At 36.7% G+C, this 11,690-nt stretch overlaps 2 protein-coding genes across 3 annotated transcripts; both read left to right on the forward strand.

The window, feature by feature from the left end:
• The first annotated feature begins 227 nt into the window (after positions 1–227).
• On the forward strand, positions 228–2,418 carry LOC126606481 (E3 ubiquitin-protein ligase AIRP2-like). Its single transcript, XM_050273867.1, has 5 exons — positions 228–547; positions 941–1,103; positions 1,220–1,277; positions 1,368–1,605; positions 1,730–2,418. Exons 1-5 carry the CDS (start codon positions 465–467, stop codon positions 1,935–1,937), a joined length of 750 nt encoding a protein of 249 aa, XP_050129824.1. The 5' UTR covers positions 228–464; the 3' UTR covers positions 1,938–2,418.
• A 5,181-nt stretch (positions 2,419–7,599) lies between these two features.
• On the forward strand, positions 7,600–11,681 carry LOC126608113 (two-component response regulator ARR11-like). 2 transcript variants are annotated; one of them, XM_050275896.1, is made up of 5 exons: positions 7,600–7,881; positions 8,970–9,122; positions 9,222–9,608; positions 9,761–9,834; positions 10,254–11,681. In XM_050275896.1, exons 1-5 carry the CDS (start codon positions 7,755–7,757, stop codon positions 11,421–11,423), a joined length of 1,911 nt encoding a protein of 636 aa, XP_050131853.1. In that variant the 5' UTR covers positions 7,600–7,754; the 3' UTR covers positions 11,424–11,681. The 2 variants fall into 2 exon arrangements, with proteins under 2 accessions (XP_050131853.1, XP_050131852.1); XM_050275895.1 differs by having other exon boundaries at positions 7,603–7,881; positions 9,758–9,834.
• The last annotated feature ends 9 nt before the right edge of the window (positions 11,682–11,690 follow it).

The following is an 11,690-nucleotide window of genomic DNA, read 5'->3' on the forward strand; positions in this document are numbered from 1 at the left end:
TAATATACGCTAGTACCAAAAGTGGGTGGTTTTATTCTTTGACAACATTGATTAAGGAGGACTTTAATCCAAAGTATCAATTATCAAAAGTCAGAGTTGGTCTTGGAGTTGGATGGAAAGGGCAAGTAGGAGCCCAAACCTCACTAAGTTGATAAAATAATGAAAGAGAAGCCATCCCTTTCTTCAAGTGTGAAAAGGTTTGATCACTAAGCAAAGCCTCTCTCTCTCTCTCTCTCTCTCTCTCTCTCTCTCTCTCCTGTTTTTTACAAACCCCACCATCATATGTCTCCAACCTCCAACATAATTCACCAACAAAAACAAAAACCAAACCAACTCCACCCAAAAAACAAAAGTCTACTCTTTTCATCTTATCCCCCACCCTCTTTCCTCCTTTTGTGTTTCTTCTATTTCCCTTCTCTCTGTTTTTCCTTCCCAAAACTCAAAAGTGAGAAGAGAAAGAACATATGTGGCAAGCTCAGGCCTGCAAGTCTTCTTATGGAGAATCCATCAAAGCTCTTGAAGCTGATATCCAACATGCCAATACCTTGTGAGTCTCTGTTTTCTCTAAAAATCTTCTTCTTTTTTGTTGGTGTTTATTTCTTTATGATCAAGTTTGGTTCTTGATTGGTGATCAATCAAAACTGTGGATAATCCATGTGCATTTTCCTTTTCTGAGTAGTTTGTTCTGTTGGGTGGTTAATTTAACTGAATTGTGGTTGTTGGGTGGTGTTTGTCATTTGAGAGAGAAGGTCAAGTTTGCTGCTTAATTTTCCTTTTGGCATTTAAGTTTAACACTGTTTCCTTAAGGCTGTTTTTTAGGTGAGAAACTCTCCAGCTTTATATACATTACTGCTTTTATGTTGCCAATTTACACCCAGATGAGGTTCAAATATATTTTGATCTTTTTTTTTCATTGGTTTTTGAGATGGGATTTTTGCAGGGCAGCTGCTCTTCCTGGAGATTATGATGGGAACTGTATCCAAATGAGATTGTCTTATAGCCCCTTTGCACCTTTCTTCCTGTATCTCATTGAATGGATGGATTGTCGTTGCACTGATATACTTCCCAATTATTTAGGCCTTCACCACGTCCTTGTATACAAGGTGGGCTGCTCTCGGTTTCATGCTTTATTTGTTATATTTCGTGGTAGCCTTGCCTCCTGCAGAAAGAAAATCTTTTGTCGCCTAAAGACCGAAATTAAGCTTATGATATTGTACAGGATGGAATGCCTTCGTTGTCCTCCAAAGAACAGGTCGCCACTTTAAGGGAATTTTATGGTATGCTATTCTCTTGTTTGCTTCTTATTAAAAACATACTCGAAAATTTTGTTTCGACATCTCAGTGCATTTTGCTGGAAATCATTGCAGCTGTAATATACCCTTATCTTAGACAACTCGAAGGTGAATTTAACGAACTGGAAGATAATAATAATAAGAGAAGCCGATGCACAGATGTTTTGGGCAGAAAGAGGATGGAAGACCGGAGGAAGCATTCGGATAAAGATCTAGAGAGAGATGATGAATGTGGGATATGCATGGAAAACTGTACAAAAATGGTGTTGCCCAACTGTGGACATTCCATGTGCATCACCTGCTTCCACGATTGGTATGATCAATTTCCATTTTCACTTGTTCACTTATTAACGAAAACTGAAAATCATTTTACTTACCTGTGAGGTGATGATAGCCTGTGGAAAATATATATATTCTGTAATGTGCCTGAATTGCAGGAATGCAAGATCGAAATCCTGCCCTTTTTGCCGCGGCAGCCTAAAGAGAGTTAGCTCCAGAGATTTGTGGGTTCTCACTAGCATCGGCGATGTTATTGATGCAGTAACCCTTGCGAAGGAGAACCTAAGACGTTTCTATCTTTATATTGAAAATCTACCTGTTGTTGTGCCGGCAACACCTATTGTGGTATATGATTACATGCTCTGACTCACAAAGGAAGAATGAAGTTGCAAGTACACAGATTACTCGTTACCTCAATGTATATATAGTTTAATATAGGGAAGTTCTATGTAAACTGCCATGGTGAGTTGACGAGCTGTCTCATGGTAGCTGTATATAGTCAACTAAAATACCGAATGCCTGTTTTCAGACGATAAGCAGGTAGCTTTGGAGAATCTTGAGCTGCATCTGGCAGCATCCTGCCCGTCTCCAATGACCAAGACACCTGCAAGTCTCTGGCGGAAGCACCAGATATTCAAAGATTAATATGTATAAGAGGTAAGCTTGGCATTCAACTCAGCTTTTTGAAAACTGAGTGTTGGAATGGAAGGCAATTCATGGTCTCTGCTCATTACTTGATGATCTCTTATAAAATAATGAAAAAGTTCACAAAAGAATTATTTTGTTAAGAATGTAATGTCACGATGGAACTTCATTTTAATGAAATTTCATTATATACGAGTTTTAAGTCTCCGGTGCATTAGAGATGGCGTTAGTAGAATCATAGGTTTTACTTTGAATAAGATTAACCTTGAGGGAGTTGGTTATGTGGCCAGGATTTTTTTTTTAAAAAGCAACGATCCTGAGCTTGATTGTGCTCCAATCCAGCTCCAGAAGCCGCCACCAGCAGATTTTCCCCGCTGAGCATCGGTAAGTGTAGGACTGAAGATTGCCTATACCGTGAAGATAGCCGAATGCTCGAAGAGGGGATACCCTTGTGCCAGAACAAACGCATATCATACCCTCAACAGGAAGCAAACTACTATGCCTTCATTTTAAATCATGCTGTTTAACTTCACTGGATGGCTTGAATTACCTTGAACTGCATCCTTAAGAGACCTGGTTGAGTAACTTCTGGCACAGCTAAACCAAGTTTGTTTTATGTAGTTGTTGGCATGCAATATTCCTATCACAGTGATCTGCCCAACAAAATTAAAAAGGAAAACTCATGGTGAAAAAAAAAATCAGTATAGTAAAATTGTGCTAAGGCCACAAAGTTTTAATCATCGTAAATACACGAGTAGAAGTTAATATTAGTGAATTGGTAATAATACATGACAATTAGACAATGAATGCCCATTTATCAAAATGTCTCATCATTTAGGTTGAGCTTCTGAACCTTTGGGTCCAAAAATCCATCAAACCCATTGCTAACGCATCACGTGGTGCCTACACACAGGTTTAGACATACAACAACAACAATCATAAAATCTTATCCCACTAAGTAGAATCAGCTGTATAAATTCTACTCGGATATTCTCATTCTTAATCCTATTTCTTCTCGTGTACCCATACATCCAATGAAGCATTATCATCTTCACTACACTCATTTTTTGCATATATTGCTTTTAGACAACCTAACATTCTTTATTGTCGACAAGTTTAGACATATGAAAAAAATTTGAGCAAGTCAGCCGAAATTTGAATAGTTAGACACTTTCACATGAACACGATCCCATCTGTATTCGAAAAAGGCATACCATACTATTTTGCGAGAGTAACTTGACCAAATCCTACCGAACTTTTTTTCCAAACATATTCTCAGAGTGGTTGCTCATTGTATTCAGCACCACCAGGAAAACTAATGAAAATGGTTTGAAAACTTTGAGTTTTAACTATAAGAACAAAATAAAGGGTAAAGTGAATTGTACCAGGATTGACTTTTTAGTATAAAAATGTGATTTTTCATTAAAGTGAAAAGTACCAAGACATTTTCGTTAAAGTTCTCTTCAGCACCACAACAACAGTTAAAGGGGGGAGTAAAAACAAAATAAAAGATTAAATGGGTAAAGAATAGGGGAAGCATCATAGGAGAGCATAAGGGGCAGAGTCATATTCTTTTAACTTTTAAATAAACAAATAAAAAGGCACTCCACTGATAAGAAGTTGCAAATGGGATTCATCCTCCCAATTTGTTAGTCACCAATCATGCTCACCCTCTCTTTAATTAATTTATTGTAGAATTTCTAAGTGGGCATTTCCTTTTAGAGCCATTGAGTTTTTATCTCTTCAAAGTCCTTTTCTACCTCCCACTCTCCCAAAAGTATGCGTTTAGAGGCTTTATAAATCCTCAAAGTTTTTGAGAGTTGTAGGAGAAAAATATTGAGGGTTAATGGCTCACCCACTAGTTAATGAGGTTCAAACATGTATTTAGGCTGGTGAGTCATCACGATAGTGGTTTTTTGAAGGTTAAAATGCTTTTGTGAGTCTTTCCGGTCTTTGAAAGAATGGATTGTCGTGACAAAGCCATCAACTAGTCCAATTTTTAAACTGTAAAAAAAAATGTATTTAGGCTCACTCCACATGGCAATTATTTGCATTTTGGATATGTCACATCTCAGCCCCGGCTCCCACCACATCCCGGGCTCGACTCTACTGTAGCATGATATAGTCCGCTTTGGGCCCCGACCACGCTCTCACGGTTTTGTTTCTGGGAACTCACACGAGAACTTTCCAATGGGTCACCCATCTTGGGAATGCTCTCCCCAGAACTCACTTAACTTCGGAGTTCCTACGGAACCCAAAGCCAGTGAGCTCCCAAAAGACCTCGTGCTAGGTAGAGACGAGAATGTACATATAAGGCTTACATGATCCTCACCCCTCGGCAATGTGGGATCTTACATGATACACAAAGTGGAGGAAGACTTACTTACAATGAGAATATCTCTGACACTGCGACTATATTTTAAACAAAGCATGCACTGTTGTGTAATAAAATTAAAAATGCATGATAATGTATGACTGACTTGAGATATTGTTGTAGTGTCATTCATTATAAGTATAACAATAATGCATGATTAACTTGGAAGACTGCTATAATGATATAAATCGCCGTTTGTTATTTGTATGCATGATAAATGCTAAGGAGACTCTCTTAAAAGTATGACTCTGTCACCTCATATTTTTGGCACAAAATTTTCTAATGTTAGCATGATTACTGACATTAAAGTGTGAGGTGACAGAAAATCCATAAAAAGTCTCACTTTAAGATAATCTCCTTAGCATTTCTCTTGTATATGTACATGTGTCTCTTTCACAAAGTGTGCGAGGAAATCTTGTTCTTGCTGGTCAAGAAACCTAATTAAGTGATCATTGGCACAACTAAAACCATTCTTTTAAATGGAGTTTCAGAAAAGATGCCACTTTGTTTTGCACCAATGTGGAGCAAATGGCACTATCCTAGCTTCAGTATTTTTCTGCTTAGGTCATCGTGGCCTCAATTAACGATGATGATTAGCCTCCCTTAATCTTAAATATTTCAAAAAATCTGCAAACTCTGCCAATAATTTTTTCTTAATCAGAATCCTCTTATGTCACTGACTGTATGTCATCCATCTAGAGGCCTCGTTAGCTATTGGAGTGAATAGAAAATAGTTTAAGGACTAATTCTTTTGTTAAAAGTTTGATGTTCCCTCGAGATTAGCATCATGCAAGTCGTTACTTAATTGTGATGTTAAACTTAATAGCAACGTTAGGTAAACTAATATTTTAAATTAAATTTGTAATATATGATGTGTCATTAATAAGAAATAAACACGTTAATCAACATTTAAGCAATAATCTGATCATCAACAATCAAGACATATAATTTACAAAATTTAATTTAAAAAGTTAATCTCACTAGCATTACCCTAAACTTAACGAGGGTTAGAATCTCTCTAATTTCAGGTTTAAAATATGACAAGAAACAAAGACTGAAAACCACGCGCTAATGAGATGGAGACAAAATACACTGTGTAAGCTGATGGCTAATGTCACTATAAAATGTAAACAAACAAGGATGTTTTTGTCCTTCTCTTATTGATTTTTAGTTCTTTAAACACTTATGGGTCCATTAATACTAGTGAAAAATCATAGCAACAGACATTCTTACCTGTAAGGGGGGAGACATAATCAAATTACGTAATGAGTAAGTAAGTCAGATGATACATGAGATAGATAAATGAAGATATATATCGACTATTACACTCAAGTTTTTCTCTAAAAGAAGATACTAAGGTCTTGGCCGCGACTGATTTTCGGATCGCACAATGTGCCATGGTGCCATGCATGCATTTGCCCAAAAAAATTGACTTTACCCTAAGTACTTAAAGATACTTTAATTATATGCATTATTTGTTTAGCAATGACATTAAACAAGTAAATTAAGAAAAGGGGTTTCCCATATGCTTCCATTTCCACTGAACGATTTGGATAATGTGTAATCAGACTGGTCTAAAGAACATGCATGCCTTACAAACATTGGTTGAAAGAATTAAAAGGTCAAATTTTGTGAGTTTGGTACCAATTGGGTTTCAGCTGTCTTAAAGTTCATATGGTCTTGGCATTTTGTCCAACCACTACAAAAAAATGCTTCAGACAACTTTTCATCTTTGTCTCTCAAATGCATTCCACCTGTCCTCAAAACCTTGTTTTGTTTATCCAACATGAGGTGCATTTTAGCTCACCGCCCTTAAGAGGTTGTATTATTCTCCATTCTACTTATAATCGTTTGATTAGTTTAAATTTTGAGATTTATTTTAATTTACTACACAGATCTTGAAATTTAAACTTATCTAATAATAATAAATAGAGTGGTGAATCTCATCATAAAGGCGAGCAAAAATATTCCCATCCAACATGCATGAATTCATATTTTTGACCAAAAGCAACAAAAACATTACTCCAAATTGTTCTATCACCTTCCTCTCATGGTCTACAAGAATAAACAATAGCTTTTTTTGCCCAACAAAGAGGGAGGCTTTGCCTTTTATTTTCTTTCTTTCGGCCTTGAATACACAATAAACTATTATTGCAAAAGGATCTTAGGTGAAGAGTAAATAAAGGAGTCCTTACACGTAAGATAAATCTGATAAAATCACACTTTAGTATGCGGTTATAATATTTCGTGACTTTAAATGCATCGAAATATATATTAAATGAAATCAATAAAGGAACAAGATTTGTTTTTTTAAATCTCACTCGTGCATTTCACTATAACGTGATATTGAAGATATTAGTCTGTGATTTGTGTTTGAAATTGATGCATTAAGCTACCTATGTGTTCTTTACAAGATGCCCTTGTTCATTCAATCATTCTTTCACAAAGCATATTCACTCCCACCTTTAGATTCTACTTCTTTTATCTGGTTAACCCAAGATTCTACCCCCAATTTTTCATAATTATTAACATGCTTTGATCTTTCCCATATATTCTTTTTGGATACCAATGGTAAGACTTGTTTATCTTTTATTCCTTTTAATCATATAACCCAAGCATATATTTTTAACCATATTAAAAAAATACAACTGTAGAGACTAAGCAAACAATTGACGATTGATGAAGTATACTTAATTGCTTAGTGTCCTTCGATTTTATATGATTAAAACTTTGTCACGTGTTCTATTGAAAAACACTAAATGAAAAATAGATAATATATAAACCACAGTACCTGTTTAATGTTCCTCGAATTCTATTGATAATTAAAAGTTTATAATTAATTTTATTTTGATTAAAAAATTTAGCAACTCATTCTATTTGCACATTTCTCTAAATATATTTTTTGCCAACCCAAGAAAAAAATGATTAGAAGCTAACGTGAACCACAGTGACTGTTAAGCCATCCGGCGCCAAATATTCGTTGGTTCCTCTCTCTCTCTCTCTCTCTCTCTCTCTAAAAAGCATTGCCATAAAATCCAAAGAAAGCCATTTTTTAAATTTGGAGACACTCTTAAGCTATATAGTCTCATTCGAGCTGTAAGTCCCCACTCTGCCCCCTTCCCACTTCAATCTTAACTCTTCCTTCTTCCTTTAACTTTTTCCCAATGGAGAGTAGCTTCTCTTCTCCCCGGAACGATTCGTTTCCGGCTGGCCTCCGGGTCCTCGTCGTCGACGACGATCCCACTTGGCTTAAGATCTTAGAAAAGATGCTCAAGAAGTGCTCCTACGAAGGTTAGTTCACGCTATCTCAGTTTTGTCACTGTTCCCCTATTTCAATCATTCTTTAAAGTTCCAATTTTTACACTTTTTTTCCTCTACTTTTTTTTTCTGGAAATTCATGGTATTTCCGAATGTTTTTGGCGTTTTTGAGATGGGTTTCTTTAGTTGTGGTTTAGTTTTGGTGGGTTCTTACTTATCAGTGAAATTTCGATCTTATTTGGTAATTTGAACAACTGGGTTTGTTAAAAGCAAGGATTTTTAATCTCCCCAGAAGCAGCAATTTAGTTGTCGAATTTTCGATTTAAGTAAATGGATTAGCAGAATGATCAGGGTTTAGTTGAGATTGAGTATTTGATTGTCTTTACAGGCTGCTAGGCAGGAGGATAATGTGATCACTGTGCAATTGGGAACAAAGTGTACTGTTTCCTTTATTAGTTAGTTTAATTAAATACTAATTATTTATTATTCTATCGAATATAAGTGCGTAAAGTTGATCGATTTCAAACAACTGGAGTGTTCTTTGGTGCCTCTGGTAGTGGACTTGCATAATTATTACTCTGATCTCTGTATGGACAACTTGCTGCAGTTAAATACTGTCCAAATCTTGCTGTCATGCTTGGATTTCTGGGTTTAAGTGCCATGTAGTGCATTTTCCTTTCGATATTTGTTTCAACTACGCTAATCAAAGACCCATTCTAGCAATCTCTTTGTCTTTGTAATACCTTAACATACTTTATGATCCTTGCTCAATCAAATTTTTTGTGGTACTTCATATGTGGAACTGAAGCAGTCTTACAGTCACTGCTCAAGATGCATAGCTTTACAGTAGTTACTTTGATTATGTTGGGGGAGATTCTTATGCATGATTACTTATACATGATCTAAACAAGATAGAGAAGGCTTCCATTCACAATGCAGTCCTTAAAAACACCCACTCGTTTAGAAATTAAATTCCGTCTGTGTTACAGTTTTTTTTTTTCCGACTGTTAGACAGGATGCTTTGATCAGTTTGAAAATATAATCAGCTTTTCAATGATAACAGCATCAAATTTTTCATTATTTCTGATGGAATTTTCCTCCCTCTTTTGTCTGTGTTTCAGTGACTACCTGTGGTTTGGCAACAGAAGCTTTATGCTTGCTTCGTGAAAAGAAAAATGGATATGACATTGTAATCAGTGATGTGAACATGCCCGACATGGATGGTTTTAAGCTTCTCGAGCATGTAGGACTTGAGATGGATCTTCCAGTTATTAGTCAGTACTCCGCCATTGACCAAGAAAGCGTTGTCTTCAAAAGCAAAATGTCTGTCACCACTTAATTTCTGACTTATCATATCCATTTTACTTGTGCAGTGATGTCTGTTGATGGAGAAACGAGTAGGGTTATGAAAGGAGTTCAACATGGAGCGTGTGATTATCTTCTTAAGCCGATAAGAATGAAAGAACTACGTAATATATGGCAGCATGTCTTTAGAAGGAAGATACATGAGATAAAAGACATTGAGAGTCATGAAAGCCTCGAAGGTATTCAGCTTATAAGAAGTGGATCAGATCAGTATGATGAGGGATACTTTCTTAGTTCAGATGACCTCACTTCATCGAGAAAAAGAAAGGATGTCGATAACAAATATGATGACAAAGACTTTGCTGATTGTTCATCTACAAAAAAAGCTAGAGTTGTTTGGTCTGTAGATCTTCATCAGAAATTTGTAAAAGCAGTACATCAGATTGGATTTGACAGTAAGTAAATTCCTTGCTTATAAAGCTAGGTTTTTGGATCAGCATCATGAACCATAAGTCTGAATACATTTTGTGCTGCTTTTCAATGATATCGCCACCAACTTTATTATATTTCTACAGAGCGATGATGTGTAATGTCTGTTTGGCAGAAGTTGGTCCGAAGAAAATACTAGACCTGATGAACGTGCCTTGGTTGACAAGAGAAAATGTTGCTAGCCACTTGCAGGTAAATACCTCACTGTTTAGTTTTCCTGATAACATCTGAAACACTTACCTAGTAGGATTTGTACACCGCAATACTCTCATTATGGTAACTTGGTACCCAGAATACCTTGCGATTGATAATTTCCTTATGCAATAATATGCATATATATATGTATATAATATGTAGACACACACACACACACAAGTATAGTGACAACACACATTGCTCCCATTTCTTTGATCTCAGTCTGATTTTCAAACTTAAAATACGTATGAAGAAAGTAGTAGATAGCTATTTGAAATTAGTAGATCACTATCTTCTTATCACTAAAGTAATGAAACTCAGTCTCTCTTGTAACAAAAGGGGTAATAAAAGCTAAAGTGTAATACATAGTATGGTTACATTGCATGCTTATTCTCACTGAGAAAGTTCCTGTGCAGAAGTACCGGCTCTACTTGGGTAGGCTGCAAAAAGAAAATGACCTTACATCTTCTTTTGGTGGGATGAAGCGTTCCAATTCTCCCTCAAAAGATGCTCAAGGAAGTTTTGGCCTTCAGAACTCGATCAGCATTCAACAAAATGATCTTGCACATGGCAGCTTCAGAGTTTCTGGCAATAACTTAATTGCTCAGTGTGTGGATCCGAAGAGCCACGAGGGTGATGCAAAGGGGATTGTTTCAGAGCCTGTAGCAGAAATTAAGAAAGGTTCGAACGGAAATATTCCTGATTCTCAAAAGACCAGGAGTTTACAGATGGTGGACTTCAATAATTCTTGTGTAGAACCCAAAAACGGTGTGATTGGAAATGTTCCTGATTCGCAGAAGATCAGGATTTCACCACTGGACTTCAATAATTCTTATGCAGAAACCAAAAAAGGTTTGAATGGCAATATTCCTGATTCTCAGAAGATTAGGACTCCGCAGGTGCGCCCCAGTCATTCATTTACATCAGTAGAATCTGAAGTAAACTTCACAGAATTTGAATCCACTATCCGGACAAAGTATTCTTGGAACGAAATTCAATTGAAAAAAGAGCAGAAGCCACTTATTCAGTTGAACAGTGGATTCAACAAGCCACCACTGTCCGGTCCACACAACCATTTCCAAGTTGATCGACTACAATCAATTCCTTCCATTAGTCCAAGACCTTCTATCGTGGAGGGAGATGTAACTGGCCCTGCTAAGAGTAAGCCTTCGTACTCTGAGTACATAAATAATCAGGGTAGCCAAGTAAGTCCAACAATAAGCACGGCAGACTCCTTTCCTGATCAAATCAAGAGCTGTGTTGTAAACCATCAAGTTTCTGAGACCATTTCCAGTAGTACATCAAACATGAAGAACCAGGGCTTCAACTTGAGTAGCGTTACTGATTTGGAATCCGCCCAAAGGAGCCTAATCGTGGGAAGTGCATCACCTTTTGCTTCTTTGGATGACGACTTTCAAATTTGTTGGTTTCAAGGTGATTGCTATGGCATGAATCTCGGACTTCAAAACATAGAGTTCCCGGAGTACAATGATCCTGCACTTATTTCTGAAGTTCCTGCTCACTTGTACGATGCACTGAGATTTGATTATCCATGTGACGTGACCCATCAGAATATTCTGTCATAGATCAAGGTCTATTCATATCGTGATATGCCCCTGCGCCGGCACTCTTCTTCTGCGCAATTCAACGAAGAATGATCTATAGCTTTTTCCGTTTTGGTAAGCCAACATAAGTTGAGTATCCCAACTTAACGAATCTGGATATTATATCTCTGACCGGTTTGGATTTGAATGTCGAAATGTTTACAATATGAGTGATGCAAAACCCTAGCATAATAAGCTTTCTTGTTTAAATTTGATGAGATGTGCACTAGATTTCTTGTATCTTTGCCA

Source organism: Malus sylvestris, chromosome 16, assembly GCF_916048215.2.
Source record: "Malus sylvestris chromosome 16, drMalSylv7.2, whole genome shotgun sequence".
Taxonomy (NCBI): domain Eukaryota; kingdom Viridiplantae; phylum Streptophyta; class Magnoliopsida; order Rosales; family Rosaceae; genus Malus; species Malus sylvestris.

Coding starts and splice junctions, on each gene's coding strand:
- LOC126606481 (XM_050273867.1), top strand. CDS start 465: ATGTGGCAAGCTCAGGCCTGCAAGTCTTCTTATGGAGAATCCATCAAA. Junction 1,278..1,367: donor CACTTTAAGGGAATTTTATG/GTATGCTATTCT, acceptor AAATCATTGCAG/CTGTAATATACCCTTATCTT. Junction 1,606..1,729: donor ATCACCTGCTTCCACGATTG/GTATGATCAATT, acceptor CCTGAATTGCAG/GAATGCAAGATCGAAATCCT.
- LOC126608113 (XM_050275895.1), top strand. CDS start 7,755: ATGGAGAGTAGCTTCTCTTCTCCCCGGAACGATTCGTTTCCGGCTGGC. Junction 9,123..9,221: donor GATGGATCTTCCAGTTATTA/GTCAGTACTCCG, acceptor TTACTTGTGCAG/TGATGTCTGTTGATGGAGAA. Junction 9,609..9,757: donor ACATCAGATTGGATTTGACA/GTAAGTAAATTC, acceptor TCTGTTTGGCAG/AAGTTGGTCCGAAGAAAATA.